Genomic DNA, 18810 nt, shown 5'->3' on the forward strand with positions numbered 1-18810 from the left:
TAATATGTAGAAATGTCACAATTAAAAATATATGTTTGATCATCGGTCTAGTGGTTTCGTTATGCGAATTAGATATACAAAGAGATTAAACATTACGAAGACTTCATACCATAATAGAGTTTTACTTTTGATAGAACACAAATAAGTGTCATCGTCTAAACAAAATATTACGCGTTGACAAAATATGAATAGTTTTTATGTGGGCATTGTTAAAAATTATTCGTTAAGATGACTCCATATTATTTGTGTTGGGAAAAACTTTAGGAGTCAAAGATTTTATTTAATATCTCGTTCTTTGGATGAAGAATTATTCATGGTGGAATTCTAACATATGATATATACATGAAAAAAATGTTGTATTATGGTTAGTCGTTGTCGTATGTGTCAAGAAAATGTTGAATCGACAACTCACTTACTTTTGCATGGTTGATGGGCGACTAATATTTGGAATATTTTGTGTACGTAGTATTACTGAAATTCATTGGGTAATGTCCGAGTTTTTATGTAGTTGCTGAGAAGTTTGGAATGGTGCACATGATATGACAGACCTACATATTTGAGTTACCATCTCATTTATTTTTTGATGAACTATCTGGTTGGAGAAATCGTCGACTTTTAATGATCGTAGTCGTCTGATACGTATCGTATTATGATGTTTTATAAGATTCGTTCAGAAAAGACAGTAGAGTCTGTCGGGGAGTTAATCGTTATTCTTGAGGATTTACGAACTCAATAACTTATTAAGTTTTATTTGTATCTTATTTTTTATTTTCAAGTAATGCTCTTCGATGTGTTTTTTTCATTGACAATATACATAGACATTTTTAAAAAAAATAAAAAATTAAATTATAAGTTTTTTACTAATATGTCTCATAATTACAACTTTAGTTTAAGGAGTGAACATAGGAAATACAATAGGACAACTATGATAAATTAGGGTTGTCAATCAATATAAACTTTTACTTAGATTAAAATTAAAATAAATTATTTTTAAAATTTTTAATTTTCTTTTCTTTAATTAATATGTAAATATAATTAAACTTAAAATTATTAATTCTTCTTTTCTCTAATGAATATATATTTATTATCTTTTTTATGACAAGTTAAATGAACATGCTGTCAACCTAATGATACTTAATAAAAAAGAAAGAAAAATAAAACTAATTTTAAACCATATGGTATTACAAGCCTAAAATCTAACACATTATAAATTTATCCCTAATTAGTAAGAACAAAACTAATTTAAGGTGTAATTAAATATTTATTAAAATTGCCTACCTTAGATTCTCTCGGGTTCTAGGTTTTAAAATTAATTTACATTACATTTAAACAAATTAAAAATTATTTAAGTGCAATTTTGACGAATTAATCCATTAATTTATTCACCTTTAAGTTGAATTTTCTATATGAATTATGACAAGAAATAAGTAATCATATGATAAAACCAACCAATCAACTTTTCAATAACAATTGCATACAAAAACTAAGAATATATGATGCGATAAAGATGATTTAAATATAATCTAAATAACCCAATAATCAAACAATCTTTTTTAGTGTGGTATAATTTTTTTTAAATTAAATAGAACTAGTTTGACTAAGGAGGTTAATTTAAAACCGTCCTGCGAAAATCGAACTGAAATGTCCCGTTTGGGACGGTTTTTCCCCGAAACCGAATGGAGATGGGGTGGGGATGGTATTTGTGTCTCCCGCCCTGATTTCGCCCCGATTTCACCTGAACACCATAAACATAATTAAATATATTAAATCACTAGTATATTTATTTATTCACTATATTTTATAAAAGTAGTTAAGTTATTTCTTTATAATAATATAAAATTTTAATATATTACAATATTTATTATATTAAAAAATTTGTTTATATAATTTTATTGTATAATTTATATTTATTTATTTTTAAAAAAATATATTAACGGTGTCCCGCGGAATTCCTCGAAACCGAAAAAAACTGAACGGGACAGGGATGGTATTAAAAAAATTCCCGAAATTAAAACGGGGCCCGAACCGCCCCATTGCCATTCCTAAGTTTGACACCTACGGTTATGACTTTAGGCTGCTTCAATTTATAGGACTTTCAGATGGAATCAAATCTATGATCATTTGATCAATTCTTACTAGGTTGATGAGTTTTTTGTGATATGATTTTTTGAATTTCAAAAAAGAATTATTACATCAAATAAGATTTCAAATAATTAGTTTTTTTACAAATAATTTTAAATCAAACAAGTCTTCGAAGTGAATAGTTGCATAGAAGAAAAGATGGAAGGGATTGTCGTGGCACGATCCGTTCGCTCTTGAGATCACGTGTAATAATGGTGGGCCAAAATCTTTTTTCTAGAATAATAATTCACATAAATAAATAAATATATTAAATATAATGTTCTTCATATATAGAAAGAAAGTCTGATCTTATTTCCTCATGCCTTCGTTACTCATCATCACCGGAAAACTCCAGCCGCCGTCGTGCGAATCCGGCGACTTCACTCCATGGCTCGCAAAACGATTCATCTCAAAACTGCACACATAAGAAAAGAGATCAACAACCGGATTAAGCAGCAGAAGCAACAGCAGTTTGATAGAGACGGAAGCTAGAAACCCTAACTCATCTTTCCCTATAGGGAAATGATGATCGATCCATCTTCACGTTAATACTAGCGTTTGTCTGTCTGTCTGTCCAGATCTGACTCACTGGTGTAATTTTCTGCATAATGGCTTTTTACATGTATGCGCGCGCGCAGTGTAGATGGATAAGGACGAAGAAGAATTTCTGGCTGAAATCGGGAGAGAGAGAGAGGTGGAAAGGATGAGTGACTGACAGAAGAGAGTGAGCACACCGCAGTAAGTGTATATTCGAGATTATCTATACCATTGTGCTGTGTGCTCACTACTCTTCTGTCAGTCTGCTTGCTCGCTAGCTAATTCTGCCTGCCTGCCTGCCTGCCATCATCATCCTTTTCTGCTTCCCATCTCTCACGCCTCACGCTACCTCCTTCATCAATCTCTGGTGCGTTTCTTTTTCATATTAACACAGCTCAAAAACGTATCTGTAACATCCTATTCACAATTTCACAGTCGATTCAATCTGTTTATGCGCTGTGAATAAGCTAAATCTGTCATTCTTTTTGTGCTCATTCAATCTCTCTCCATAAACTTGTCTGTAGTTTTCGTTTACTTGTGTTATTATGTTTGCCTTAATAGGATTATTATTAGGAAGATGATGATGGTGATAAGGCAATGAAGAAGAAAGAAGCGTGACTTTTTATGCATCCGTGCTTGGGGAGAGGAACGATGTGGGTTTGGAAAGGTACGCCTGATCACTGTGCTGATTTAACGGAAAAATTAAATAAATCTTCTTCTGCAAATATATTTATATATATATATATACACACCATATCAAGCACTCTCGATTTCTTTCTTTATTGAAACTGTTCATCTCCTTTTCTCTCTCTCTTTCTATTAGTAGTCTGTCATCTGGGTTTTTACTTTTTAGTTTCCATATTAATGGTGGTCCATATGTAGGCATATATTTATTCGATTACAGACTGCTGATATGAGATGTAAGTGATGAAAGAAATCAAGTATGTTTAGCTAGAACTGTCATGATTTGCTAAATTTATAGAAGCTTGCTTAATAAACTTTCTTGTATCTATTGGGTAATCAATCACCACAAGCAGTTGTTGATGATGATCATTGATCGAATTAATCCATCTATTTGAGGAGTTTTTGTGATATTGAAATTAATCTATCATATTCCATTTCATTAATCTTATGTTATACATCAAATAATAGAATTAGTAGCCAGCAAAAACGCATCTTATGTGGTTAATGTTTCTGGATTGTTTGATTTTGCAATGGATTCTTCAATCAGATCTAAAATGTCCCAAATGGAAGAAGAGGGATTCCCATTACAGCTCAAGGTTAGCAGATTCATTACTCTAGTTCTACCTGTGTAGGCCACAGTGTTTAAATATATACATCGAATTTGTTGTCTCTACAAGAGGAATTTATTTTATTTATTGAAAAAGTACAAGAGTAAATGAGTTTTTTTAATTATTCTCATCTCTTAAAAGGCTGACTATCTAACTGTTGCCTGTTATAACTGTTTGTTTATTTACCAATGACTGTGTATGTTATTAGACAATTAAGGAAACAAGTGTTGCAGATTTAGAAATTTTAGCAATTATCAGACCAACTTTGAACAACAAGGGACTATTTATTTATTTATTTTTTGCATTAGCATGTACTTGTGTAGATTTTATTTTTGAATCTAGGAAACTAGCATTAACCCCACTTCAATTTAAACCCGATATTTGATTTCTGCAAACTTTACACTTGAGCTACATATTGGGTTCATGTTTTTATGTCGTTATTATTAGAGGTTTTACAATATGGTGAAATTATACAAATGAAGGAGTTTCATGGATGCAGTTGGTGTAGTTCTAAGCCACCTATTATATGGTATGTTGTATCCTTTTCATATATTTTGAAGAAAATGAGTCCTTTTTTCGTTCATCAAGAGGTGGACGTCAGTTGGCAAGAGTTAATAAAGTACAAACATAAATCGTCAAAGTAAAAACTAAATGCTCCAAAACCTCAAAAGCTTTTTCATATGTTAGTTTCTTATTCTTGATTAATCATTGTCCTTCTCATATATGTCTGGGTCCTTTTGATTTCTCAAGTTATTAATGATAATCAATAACAATTGTCTTAAGTCAATCTTGACAAATATGATGATTTAGATCTTAAATTTTGTGATTTGACACTCCACGGTTTGGCATCGATCCTGGTACAAAATTATGGGAGAATTTTACAGATTTGACGGGACACTGAGTAAGTTTCTTCTTGTAATCATTATTTTTCTTCTTTTGATTTTCTTATTCTCTTTTTTGTTTCTTATGTTTGTATTTTGAATGACTACTTACAATCTCTCCCAACTTGCTTTTCCATTTCATGCGAGTAGTAAGTTAAAAAAGAAGTAAAATATAAGCCTTCTTTTCTTGAACTAATCATTAAGGCATATGAAATTGAGTAATGCACATTAAATTTTTGCATATTGGTTGTGCGGCATGTGAATTATTTGATTTTTTTTTTTCTGATCTCATCCTCAAATTGTGGAACTTTGATGTTATGAACTCTTAAGATGTTTCATTAACTATATAGTGAATGTTCCACGCTATTGTGCTAAACTTCTGTCCGTTCTTGTCATAACTTGGTTTGTAATGATTCATAATATTGGTCTACGTCTATATGTGATCTTCACGGGATTGTCACTTAATAAAAAAAGTCTTACTCTAAAAAATGAATAAATAATAATATAGTGAATGAATGGTATTAGAAAAAGAGTTCCATCTCCTTCCCTTGTAAAAAATGTTCCATCTCAAACAAAATAAAACTAACTAGTATATTAGGAAAGAAAATTAAAAGTAGGGTAATTAAGAGTAATTGAAGTATTGTAAATATAAATAAATGACAGTTGCAATAGTAAGGTTATGGAGTCAAAATGGCACAAGAACATCAATTAGTCAAAGGTTAATTATAGTTGCTCCTCCCTCTCCAATCAGGTCTTTAAATAGGCCCCTAGGGACAAGATCTCCTTTAATTTTTGGAATGAAAAGAGGTAATGTCTCATTTCCTTCCCCTTATCTTTCTTGCTATTGTTTTTATTTGGACAAGCTTGCTATAAACATTGTGGTTACTTCCAAGGAGGAAAGGTGATCGAAGAACTTGTTTACTAGCTAGATGGCCTACTTTGTTGCACAAGTTTACATGCTTTCTGGGTGATCACTATGGTCCTCCTCCATGGATTTTGTTCCAATCATTTTGGTGGTTTTATAACACTTGGTTCTCCATGAAAGATCAAGACAATATCCCTCAAGGAGATGAACTTACCTTCCCTCTGCATGTCTTTCCTGTTCAATTAAAATTTTCTCTCTTTTTCAAAAAATGGGATCTTACCATTAATTGTGAAGAGAAGATATGAACATCAAACACATTAGAAATGATTTACCACATGCCACGATCACGCGGGGATCAAATTATTCAACAACTAATCACTTTCCTTTGTTTTGAATTTTAATTATGCAACTATTACCTTACCTCTTCTTCTTGTGTATGAATCTCCAAAACAATTTGGTGAGAATGGATATATTGATAATGACTAAATCTTTGACCCTAACCCATATGGAGTATTTTGATATGGTACACAGATTAGGGTTTTCAAGGACACTATTCACATGAGGACATGTGTCCAACTAATTATTTGAATAATAGTTTGGCAAGTAAATCAAAGTTCTACAGGAAGATTTAGGCTTGATTTGATCAAACAATGGATTTGATTTCGAATGAAGTCAAAATTAGGTGATGAAATCTCAAGTTTATTTCGTTTACCATATGATCACTTGAAGCAACATTTTTCACTTTGGATGATTTCATCATGGCAAAATATTTTGTCAAGAGTTTGTATGTTGTGGCATATTGTATTGTTCCTTCGGGGTTGATCTTTGGTAAAGGGAACATGCATTCAGAGTCGTGTCTCAGTTATGTACCACTGTGGTAGTTTAAGTGACAATAGTGATTTTAAAGTCACGAGTTTGATTCTCAATTAGAACGTTTTAAGTTGAAATGAGTGTCATGATGGTGGGAGATGGAAGGTCATGCTAGCATCCTACATTAAAAAAAATGTATCTTCTAGGTATGATGTGCATTTGAGGTAGTTTTGTAACAAAATTGAGAATGAGTTATGTGGGATTTCAAAGGAATGCATGATGACCAAAGCAAAGTGTCATTTGTTTTCCTTTATTGTTTGATTTAATATGTCCTTCAAGTTTCAAAACAAAAATATTATATTCTACAAACCCAAATTACAGTTTGTATCATATATGTTCTTGTTTATTTTCTTCCCACCTAACTAAGATTGAGATTTAGAAGATTTGTAGTTCCAAGGAAAGTTCACCATCAAGGCTTTCACTTTGTGTCCAACTTTATCAGGATGAGGTAAAAGATAAAGATGTATGTTGAGAGAGCCATATATCAAGCACACAAGTTGTCCCTTTACTGATCTTGAGAGAGCCTATCATAGCAATCAAAATTAACTTTGAAGTGAATGCCTTTTTGTGAGGGAATGAATTGGATGATAGTGTTATTTCAATTTTACTCATTCATTGCAACATTCCAAATCTTGAGGCCTCTTAAGGCTTTTAATTTTGCAATTCTTCTCTTTATTTTCTTCATTCTGACCCATAGAAGACAATAGTCACATTACTTATTTTGCTCATTGCTTTATAAACACTCCCATTTATAGTTTTGTTGAACCTTCCTTAAGAAACATCTTTAAGTTTGGTTATGACTTATGAGTATGACATCATTTGAATCTTAAGGATCTACTTTGATTAATTTGTTGTTTCTCCTCTTTCTTGTTGTCTTTCCTTTTATCATGAATCTTGTGACTTTATGTGATGTGTATTTTTTTTCTTTCCATTTTGGACATCTTAGCACCGCATCTAAACTCAGATGCTATGATTTAATACAAGCTGTTTATTATTTATTTGTTCAAAAATGTTGATTCTGTTAGTTTGTATGCCAACAGATAGATTGGTGGAGCCATTGATTGATTGTATTACACAGCCAAATAAAGTTAAATTTCAAGATAAGAATTGTAAAACTCATATCAATTAATGGGTTTATTATCTGCTATTTTTAATTTTCAGGACAGCATTGACCATTCTATAATGAATTCATGTTCTTTGATCTCACTGTGATTTCTTACCATGGAATGATATCTCATCTGGGCATATGCAATATTTGTAAACCTCTCAAGTCTTAACTAAAAAGGTAAACTGGTTCATTAATCAGTTCATTCTAGTGACAGTGATCATACTAGCTAGTTTTTCTTTGTTTTCCAATTGAGTTATCCAAGTAGCTAGACTCTCTGTGTCTTCTAGTTTGTTTGAAAAAATGAATTTCTTTAGGATTCTCTTCTATTTGGAATATATCTTGAAAAATTATGCAATAACTTTTATAAGATTTGGAGCTTCGATAATGCATTTTGGTTACCATAATTTGATAGAATTCATGTGAAAGTGTGAAAAAGAAAAGTCCTTCTTCAGGTCCCTATTACTTTGGATTCTTGTCTTTAATATTAATCAATTGAGATTTCTTTGTCCAAATGTGAAGTATTGTGGAGATTTTGCAGGAGTCCATAATACCAGTTGTGTATTTCTTTTTTATTTTATTTTAAGAAGTTACCATACCGTTAAAGTCATGGTTCTTCATTTCAACTTGACGTTCTTAGTGAGAATCGAACTTAAGACTATATATGTTTCAGTACATTATCTTTCATTTGTTGTTGCTGTTGGTTTCTTTTTGATTTGTTTCATCTAGTTGATGAATGATATGGTATATTATTCTTTTTGGGTTATTGATGGATGATTTTTTAATTAATCTAAGCTAAGTTTTGCTCTTATTCTAATTAGTACTTTATCATGATCATGGAACATTAACTTTGTAAAAGAATTAGAATATGGGATGGGGAAAGAACAAGGGTTCAAATCACATGTTACAAACCCTGTCTCATTCTATTCCACATTATCAAAACGACATCGATTTGATCATGTGCTTTATAACAGATTTAAAGATAAACGTCGACTCTTCCCGATTCTCACATCCCTCTATTCTCTTTCATTTTCTCTATTTCATTATTTTTTCTTTTTCTCAATTTAACCTGTTTTTCAAGCTTGCAGAAAACTTCCCCACCGTTATTCTTCTTCAAATTTCAAGCTTATCTTTCTCAAAGTTCGCTATCAAGCAATGTGATGAACAAGTCTTCGTAACTGATGATTTGAGCCTCACTAGAGTTAGAGGTAAATCCATTTTCTAGAAAACAAATTAAAGGGTTTATTAGTTTATTGAGAAATATATTTTGGTTTAACCATAACAGAAAAGGATAAAAATGGCTGCCACAATCGAGAAAATTGGTGTTTACGCGTAAAACGGAATGCAAGAGTGATCGACTCCACAACCACTTCAACCTCAAGGTAACAACTTCTCCTTTCAATTCCTTACAGAAATTAGATTAAGCAAACATTTCTCTCAATCATCTATCAATAAGGTTTGAATTGTTAAACTTTCCTTCGCTCTTTTGTCCAACGTACAAATTCCTATACGTGATTAGGACAAAAATCCACTTAGAGTCGCAAGAATGTCGGTTTTCTAGTACGCAAGCTTCCCATCGATCTTCAACTCTTTCTTCATTAGTCATTGAAACAATTTAAAGAGATTTAGAATTCTTTCAATTATTTATCTGAATTTTAAGTCCCAAGTTTTATTTTTCAATTGAAGTTTGGATAATCATATTTTAGAGGTGGTTTATGTTCTATAGTATAATAGAGTTCAAGTGTTATTTCGGAGAGTGAAGTGACATCATGAAATGATAGGAGATTTTGGTCATGTTTAACTAATGTCTAACTAGTTGGTATATGCATTAAACATAGGTTGATAATTCTTATATTGTAAAGTTAGTAAATCATTATATTTGTAAGAATTATTTGGGCATGGTTTAAAATTTCTGCCCATATAATTCATACAAATATAAGAATTCACTAAATTTATGAGATAAGAATTATCAACTGGTTAGGACATTTAAGTTAATTATATGATTAAATGTAATCGATCGAATTTAGAATCGATCATATCGTACTTCAGTTTAAAAAATGCCGCCCTCGGTCCAAAACCATGTCCACGGAAAAAAATCGTGTCATTATGGTCGAAAATCATGTCCACGATCTACATCTGTGTCATTCAGGGTCGAATTGAGATTGCTCACTTACTAATTTTCAATAAAATAAGCTATTATGAGGTAAGGTGTGTTCCTTCTCTTTAAACTCGACAAACTGACTTGCTAATAGCTTGCGTTGCCGCTCTTTCACATTTCACTTATTCAACCGTTAAGTATGACTTTGACGATAACTATACCTAACTATTGAAATGAATTTATCAATAAAATTTAAATTCAATAAAATTTTCTTACACCCATCTAGCATCCAGATTCTTATGTCACCTTTTTATCAAGTATAGGTTTTATGCACATTTGTTTTTAAATAAAATTTTATCATCGAGGACAATCAAAAAGTGAAAAATAAACTGGTTCATTTCAAGTGTTGAATTAATAAAAGTACCACAAGAAAATGAAACATTGTTTTTCGGCAATTGTTATTTCAATAGTTCAGCTCAATAATCTAGTATGAACTTAAAAATCAGTAGTTCCGAGCTGAATTAATAAAAATGAACCAATAAAACTTGAGATAAAACCATTATAATTGTTCTTTAGAATTTCAATGTTGCAGCTCAATATTCTTGTATGAACATATAAATTGAAGCTACATTTTTTAATGAATTAGGTTTATAATGTTTTACTTCAATTTAACTTAGTCCCTTATTTATAAATAAAATATCATTTAATTTAAGTTATGAAGTATTATAATTAAGTTATAATGGAACCTATGAAATGAGCTTGGAAGGGAGGTAACAAATTATTTATTAAATTATTACTCTGAAAAATAAAATAAAAAATGATTTTTTACTGTGACTGTTCATTTACATGATATAGTTTAATATTTGATAATCATATTAAAAACTAGACTATAATATTTTGGTAGTCAAATAATAAACTATTAAATTTATTTGGTATTCTATCTCTACACCAAATAAAATGTGTTTATTTATTAAATTGAGACTGTAATATGAAACATAAATGTGTAACATTTTTTTTGAATATGGTGTATTAAATAAGAATATTAAAATCTTTAACTCAAAATACGTTGTCACTTGTCACCTGTTAAGAAGGGCAGTTGAACTTAAACAGTTATATTTTTTTGGGTTAAAATAAGAGTTTATTTCTTTTAATTAAGTTATTATCATTTTTTTACTATATTAATAATCTATTTGATTTTGGTAAATTCATTCCCAGTTTAGTTAAGACATTTAAATAAATCAAATTCGTAATATTTGATTTTTTAAATATTTATATATTAAAAATTTATTTTATAAATTATAAAATATAAATAATTTTTTTAGTAATATTATACATTTATTTCTTTATATTTATTAGTGCTTGAACAGAAGATTTTCTCACCATATAGGTTAATTATCGTTCAAGGCTTCAAGCTATCCCAAACAATCCAGACATCTTTAAATACTTTAAATACAACTAGTATATATTCCGTACATTTGCACGACTAATAATATAAAAATCGTAAAAAAAATATTACGATAAAAATGTTTATGGGTGGGTCAACCCACAATCTGACCAAAATATCCATTTACTCTCACATATATCTAAATTAATGACCCGGCAATCCGGACACTTTAAAAATTAAGCATCATTATATTATATATATATATATATATTAATTAGTTAAAAAGTTGAACTTATATGCTTAAAATATTTTGCGTTCATTAAATTTTGTGTTAAATTTTAAATATAAAGTGTTATTAGCCTAGTTGGTTAAAAGATTGTATTTGTTTTTGTTAGGTTGCAAGTTTGAACCATACCTACCTATAGTATTTTTTATTTTATTTTTAATCGTTTTGAGTTTATGGGCGTGTCAACCCACAATTCGACCCAAATATCCATTTACTCTCACACATATATCCAAATTAACTACAGCTTTCGACCCGACAATCCGGTCACTTTAAAAATTAAGCATCATTATATATATATATATAAATAGAGTAATTAGTTAAAAAGTTGAACTTTTATTGATAAATGTCCGGCGTTCATCAAATTTGGTGTTGAATTTAAAAAATAAAGTGTTATTAGCCTAGTTGGTTAAAGGGTTGTACTTGTTTTTGTTAAGTTGCAAGTTTGAACCATATTTATAGCATTTTTAATTTTATTTTTAACCGTTTTAAGTTTATGGGTATGTCAACCCATAATCCGACTCAAGTATTCATTTACTCTCACATATATATATTCAAATTAACCACAACTCTCGACCCGACAATTCAGACACTTTAAAAATTAAACGTATTATCTAAACTATAAATATATCATTTAATAAAACTCTTTAATTTAGATAAATTTTGAATGTTACATATTTATGAATTTATTTTATAAGTTTTAATAAATTGATATTGTTAATTAATTAATTAATTAATTAAGAGAAATTGAAAAATTATCATTCTTAATGTCTCATATATGGATTATTTAGCATGAGAGTCCATCTTGTTTCTATTTGTCTTCTTGCCCTTCAAATTTTAGTTGGTATTTATTTTGTTCGGTACAGTATTTTATTTTGCTGGATTGGATTTGTCGTTTCAGATTTTTATAATTTGAATAATATTTTCAATTTTGGTGTGTTCCTTGAATAATTTTAATGATCATTTTACGATTTCGTGTATGTTTTCGTCTACTTCTATGCCCTCTCAAAGAAAATGGTGTAATGATTATTTTTTTTTACATTTTTACTCCCTATTTGAGAGGGCACATGAGACCGTTGGCAATAGGGATCCCAATTCGTAATATAGATAGCATGTATCGACTATCAAGTTATTTTTTATTTTCTAATAAAAAGTTTTTGAAATTCATCTTTTAATGTAGAAGCTTTTAGAAATATTCTTTAATAATTATTATAAGTTTCTCGCTATTTTAACCATGAGTTATATTTAGACCGAACTTTTTCGGCATTACTTACGAATTTTCGGACAAAAATATAATTTACTACCGCTCAGAGTTTTTGCTACAACATCACTTAATTGATTTGTTTAACTTGTTTTACTTCATCGCTCATTTTTATGAAATTCAGATTAATTCGCCTTTGTAGTAACTTTGAAGAAATCATTTGGAATTGGTTAGATAATTTATACTAAATTTTTTTATTTTTTATTATTGGTAAATCTTTGTTATTTAACCTTAGGCCCCATTACAAATCAATTTTCCAATCAATCACTTCTCAACAACCACATCACTCATTTCATTAACCAAAATACTAAAATATCCTCTATTTTAAATTATTATTTTTTATTTTATTCATATGTATCAATACCTTTTAAGTCTTTTTACCAAAAATAATCATCACCTCCTCAAAATCATCACCAATCATTATCTTTTTCCCTCTCTAGGTTTTTTTAAAAACACAATCCGAACAAGACCTTAGTTATATTTTATTTGTAATCTCTTATTTAATTTAATAAAAATTAATTATTTATAAAAAAATAAAATTAATTAATTATTTGTGGCTCTAGCTAACTGGACCCTCCATCACCAGTACAGCATTCGACCCACAATTCGGCGGCTACTCAAATGAACTTCCCCGCATAATCACACATATAATCAAGCTGGAGTGATTCTCTCTCTTTCGCAATTGTATAACTTGTATCCAATCCTTCCACTGTCCACAATTGCCATACAATGTGGTGAGGACGGAGCTTTCCTGCTGCCCGAAGTGGCTCCACATTTCACGCCATGGCTTGCAGACTTGCAGACACCAGCTCTCTTCTCATGGTAACCCTTTAAGAATCAACCCTTTTTTCTCCATTGTCTATTTTGTTTGTATTCTTATGAATATCATCTACTTTCATTCAGAGGCAGAGCGCCCTACAAAGGCCAAATCAAAACCTTAAAGTTACAACATTTAAAACATCAGGTATCTTTTTCAAACTCACGAACCATTCAAATGTTGTTGTTGTTGGTTACATAGTTACATTCCATGTTTAGGGAAATGTTATTTAAAGTGGGGGAGTTTACCTATAAGGAAAATCACATATCAGAGATGCTGCAAGTTCATCATAAAAGCTGTGGCAGCATCAGTTCCTCTTGCTGCTGAAGATTCACCTAAGGATACAGAGAATGTAGATTACAGAAAACAATTAGCTGAGAATTATGGTTTTAGGCAAATTGGAGAATCACTTCCCGAAAATGTCACCTTGAAAGACATTATCACCAGCCTCCCCAAAAAGGTATTCTCTTCATTGTTGCAAAATCTTGCTATTCTTTCGATTAATCTGATATTGGTTCGATATTTTGTTTAAGGTGTTTGAGATAGATGATGGTAAAGCATGGAAATCTGTATTGATTTCTGTCACTTCCTATGCTTTGGGAATATTGATGATATCGAAATCTCCTTGGTATTTGCTTCCGTTAGCTTGGGCATGGACAGGAACTGCCATAACAGGGGTAATTTGATTTCTACGAGTTGATTGATTCTTTGTTGTTTTGTTTAAACTTTTTTTCTTTCCTTTTTGAGTTCTTTGTAATAGGACATGACTGCGCCCACAAATCATTTTCGAAAAACAAACTAGTGGAAGACATTGTGGGTACTCTGGCGTTTCTGCCTCTGATATATCCTTATGAGCCTTGGCGTTTTAAGCATGATCAACATCATGCAAAGACAAACATGTAAATCATAATAATCCTTTGAAAGACAATCTGTCTGTCATGTAGATTTGACATTCACAATGATTGTTGTTTACTTGTCTTCGTTGAAAGGCTAAATGAAGATACAGCATGGCATCCAGTTTGGGAAGAGAAAATACGCAAGTCAATAATATACGGTTATGGTCCATTTCGGCCTTTGTTGTCCATTGGTCATTGGTAACTAGAATAATAAAAAGTTGAATCTGATTTCCGATTTTTGATGCAATGTTTTATAGTATAAATGATTAAATGTATAATTATAATATTAGGTTGATTTGGCATTTCGATACAAAGAAGTTCAGACAAAATGAAGTAAAAAGGGTGCAGATTAGCTTGGCTTGTGTTTTCGCATTTATGGCTATTGGGTGGCCACTGATTATCTCCAAGGTCGGATTTATTGGATGGATCAAGTTCTGGTTAATGCCATGGCTGGGTTATCACTTTTGGGTCGGTATTAACTATTAATTCATCTTTATTTACTCCATTGCTTTTTATTTTTTTTAACCAAAGATTCATGCATTTCTTTCTTTTCCAGACTTTATATTCACAAGCTGCAAATGAACACTTGTATATAACTGAAAATAATTACTTGGTTTGGTTTAACATATAGATGAGCACTTTCACAATGGTCCACCACACTGCTCCACATATACCATTTAAGTTTCAAGACGAGTGGAATGCAGCTCAAGCGCAGCTCAATGGGACTGTGCATTGCGACTACCCTACTTGGTAATGCAAGTTCAATTCAAACTAAAAGTTTCTTGATTGAAAAAACCTGAATGTGACATTCTCATTTGAGAGGTTAAATCAATATGAGATCATTTGTCTTTCTGAAAGTGTTTAGTGGATAACAGGATAGAGATCCTTTGCCATGATATCAATGTTCATATCCCTCACCATATTTCTTCAAGGATACCAAGTTACAATTTAAGGGCAGCTCATCGGTCTCTTAGAGAGAACTGGGGAAAGGTACATTTTTCTTTTACAACATTCTCTGTTCGTACATAGTTTTCATTCGCCGTCGTTGATGTATTGTTCAACAACAGTATCTAAACGAGGCTAGTTGGAATTGGCGACTGATGAAGACAATTATGACAGTTTGTCATGTTTACAATAAGGATCGTAATTATGTTCCTTTTGATGAACTTGTTCCTGAGGAATCTTACCCAATAACATTCTTGAAGAAGGCAATGCCTGATTATTCTTGATCGCAGAAAGATATCTTTTGGAGAGCTGTATCTTTTTAACACTATATGCTGCTGACTGGCATTCTTTTGACTCATGTAACAAAATTGCATTATTTAATGATTCTATTGGTTACTGATTTTACTATTAAAAGATGTTTCTTTTTGCTGTGAAGGTATTTTCTTTTGAATTCGTTTCGCAATTCTTGTAATTATAGTATTGCATATGATCCCCATTTATAACCTAGCGGCAATAAAAGGTGAATACTAACCCTAAGTTCCTGGGTTCGAATTCGTCAGGCGGCAACAAATTCTGCGCATGGTTAAGTGTGTTTGTGGGTTACATACTTAATCAGTTTTTTTTTTTTTTATGTTTTTTTTATATTTTTTTATAGTATTACATATGATCATACTATTATTATTGGTCTTTGTTATTGAAATGTTCCAATGGTGGGTTTCCTTAAATATGACTCTTATCATTCAATTTTATTTTATAACATGGTGTATTATTCATGTATTATAGAAATTGGCATAATTAACCACAAACAACCCTACAAACTCTAAATGTGCGGAAACAAAGAGAAATGTGATCAAACGCATATGAGAGCAAGTTCAAAAGTTTGATTAAAAGAATAGAATTCAAAATCATAAAAGAAATGGAACTGCACCAAATTTAAAGCGGGGTAAATTTTGATTTGAAGAACAGATTATCAAAATTAGGTCATTATCTCGCTTAAAAAAACTGTCCCGAGATGGTTTTTGATGAGGCTTAGACCTTAAAAGAAATCTTAAATGTTTGATAATCATTTAGGCATAGTTATATGACTTATAAATATATAGTCTTCATTATTTTTTTCCCTCTATATCTAAATTATAAACTACTATTGACAACATAGTTAAATGTTTTATACTTTGTTTGTGGTTTTCTTGTTTTGGATTTCACGTAAATATTGGGCTATTATCGTGTTTACTTTATTAATATTTGCATATATTTTTTTTTTATTTTGATTAGTCTCAGATTCATATCTGTTTTCAATAATTGATATCAAAACAATTAGCTGAGAATTATGGTTTTAGGCAAATTGGAGAATCACTTCCCGAAAATGTCACCTTGAAAGACATTATCACCAGCCTCCCCAAAAGGGTATTCTCTTCATTGTTGCAAAATCTTGCTATTCTTTCGATTCTGATATTGGTTCGATATTTTGTTCAAGGTGTTTGAGATAGATGATGGTAAAGCATGGAAATCTGTATTGATTTCTATCACTTCCTATGCTTTGGGAATATTGATGATATCGAAATCTCCTTGGTATTTGCTTCCGTTAGCTTGGGCATGGACAGGAACTGCCATAACAGGGGTAATTTGATTTCTACGAGTTGATTGATTCTTTGTTGTTTTGTTTAAACTTTTTTTCTTTCCTTTTTGAGTTCTTTGTAATAGGACATGACTGCGCCCACAAATCATTTTCGAAAAACAAACTAGTTGAAGACATTGTGGGTACTCTGGCGTTTCTGCCTCTGATATATCCTTATGAGCCTTGGCGTTTTAAGCATGATCAACATCATGCAAAGACAAACATGTAAATCATAATAATCCTTTGAAAGACAATCTGTCTGTCATGTAGATTTGACATTCACAATGATTGTTGTTTACTTGTCTTTGTTGAAAGGCTAAATGAAGATACAGCATGGCATCCAGTTTGGGAAGAGAAAATACGCAAGTCAATAATATACGGTTATGGTCCATTTCGGCCTCTGTTGTCTATTGGTCATTGGTAACTAGAATAATAAAAAGTTGAATCTGATTTCCGATTTTTGATGCAATGTTTTATAGTATAAATGATTAAATGTATAATTATAATATAGGTTGATTTGGCACTTCGATACAAAGAAGTTCAGACAAAATGAAGTAAAAAGGGTGCAGATTAGCTTGGCTTGTGTTTTCGCATTTATGGCTATTGGGTGGCCACTGATTATCTCCAAGGCCGGATTTATTGGATGGATCAAGTTCTGGTTAATTCCATGGTTGGGTTATCACTTTTGGGTCAGTATTAACTATTAATTCATCTTTATTTACTCCATTGCTTTTTATTTTTTTAAACCATAGATTCATTCATTTCTTTCTTTTCCAGACTTTATATTCACAAGCTGCAAATGAACACTTGTATATAACTGAAAATAATTACTTGGTTTGGTTTAACATATAGATGAGCACTTTCACAATGGTCCACCACACGGCTCCACATATACCATTTAAGTTTCAAGACGAGTGGAATGCAGCTCAAGCGCAGCTCAATGGGACTGTGCATTGCGACTACCCTACTTGGTAATGCAAGTTCAATTCAAACTAAAAGTTTCTTGATTGAAAAAACCTGAATGTGACATTCTCATTTGAGAGGGTAAATCAATATGAGATCATTTGTCTTTCTGAAAGTGTTTAGTGGATAACAGGATAGAGATCCTTTGCCATGATATCAATGTTCATATCCCTCACCATATTTCTTCAAGGATACCAAGTTACAATTTAAGGGCAGCTCATCGGTCTCTTAGAGAGAACTGGGGAAAGGTACATTTTTCTTTTACAACATTCTCTGTTCGTACATAGTTTTCATTCGCCGTCGTTGATGTATTGTTCAACAACAGTATCTAAACGAGGCTAGTTGGAATTGGCGACTGATGAAGACAATCATGACAGTTTGTCATGTTTACAATAAGGATCGTAATTATGTTCCTTTTGATGAACTTGTTCCTGAGGAATCTTACCCAATAACATTCTTGAAGAAGGCAATGCCTGATTATTCTTGATCGCAGAAAGATATCTTTTGGAGAGCTGTATCTTTTTAACACTGTATGCTGCTGACTGGCATTCTTTTGACTCATGTAACAAAATTGCATTATTTGATGATTCTATTCTTTACTGATTTTACTATTAAAAGATGTTTCTTTTTGGTTTGAAGGTATTGTGTTTTGAATTCGTCTTGCAATTTTTGTAATTATAGGATTGCATATGATCTTACTATTTTTATTGGTCTTTGTTATTGAAATGTTCCAATGGTGGATTTCCTCAAATATGACTCTTATCATTCAATTTTATTTTATAACATGGTGGATTATTCATGTATTATAGAAATTGGCATAATTAACCACAAACAACCCTACAAACTCTAAATGTGCGGAAACAAAGAGAAATGTGAT

The 18810-nt window shown here is 31.1% G+C and overlaps 1 protein-coding gene and 1 long non-coding RNA gene across 3 annotated transcripts; both read left to right on the forward strand.

Annotated features, from left to right (window-relative positions):
- The first annotated feature begins 2458 nt into the window (after window positions 1-2458).
- LOC124913792 lies at window positions 2459-9090 on the forward strand. The gene is made up of 5 exons (XR_007096776.1): window positions 2459-3025; window positions 3220-4851; window positions 7728-7851; window positions 8760-8879; window positions 8957-9090. It is a non-coding gene; the product is annotated as an uncharacterized LOC124913792 (long non-coding RNA).
- Window positions 9091-13316: 4226 nt separating this feature from the next.
- LOC124914919 (omega-6 fatty acid desaturase, chloroplastic-like) lies at window positions 13317-18568 on the forward strand. Of its 2 annotated transcripts, XM_047455551.1 has the most exons (11): window positions 13317-13519; window positions 13601-13661; window positions 13733-13900; window positions 16686-16759; window positions 16830-16973; window positions 17044-17195; window positions 17286-17390; window positions 17482-17659; window positions 17823-17941; window positions 18067-18181; window positions 18259-18568. In XM_047455551.1, the coding sequence occupies exons 1-11, from the start codon at window positions 13481-13483 to the stop codon at window positions 18418-18420; spliced, it is 1317 nt and encodes a 438-aa protein (XP_047311507.1). In that variant the 5' UTR covers window positions 13317-13480; the 3' UTR covers window positions 18421-18568. The 2 variants fall into 2 exon arrangements, with proteins under 2 accessions (XP_047311507.1, XP_047311508.1); XM_047455552.1 differs by lacking the exons at window positions 16686-16759; window positions 16830-16973; window positions 17044-17195; ... (3 more) ...; window positions 18067-18181; window positions 18259-18568 and adding exons at window positions 14048-14191; window positions 14262-14413; window positions 14504-14608; ... (2 more) ...; window positions 15286-15400; window positions 15478-15790 and having other exon boundaries at window positions 13733-13974.
- Window positions 18569-18810: the final 242 nt, after the last annotated feature.

Source organism: Impatiens glandulifera, chromosome 9 (genome assembly GCF_907164915.1).
Source record: "Impatiens glandulifera chromosome 9, dImpGla2.1, whole genome shotgun sequence".
Lineage (NCBI taxonomy): Eukaryota > Viridiplantae > Streptophyta > Magnoliopsida > Ericales > Balsaminaceae > Impatiens > Impatiens glandulifera.

What these genes read in the sequence shown, in the direction of transcription:
- LOC124914919 (XM_047455551.1), top strand. Translation starts at nt 13,481, where the DNA reads ATGGCTTGCAGACTTGCAGACACCAGCTCTCTTCTCATG. An exon ending in TACAACATTTAAAACATCAG is followed by an intron (nt 13,662 to 13,732) that starts GTATCTTTTTCA and finishes TTCCATGTTTAG; the next exon opens with GGAAATGTTATTTAAAGTGG. An exon ending in CATTGCGACTACCCTACTTG is followed by an intron (nt 17,942 to 18,066) that starts GTAATGCAAGTT and finishes AGTGGATAACAG; the next exon opens with GATAGAGATCCTTTGCCATG.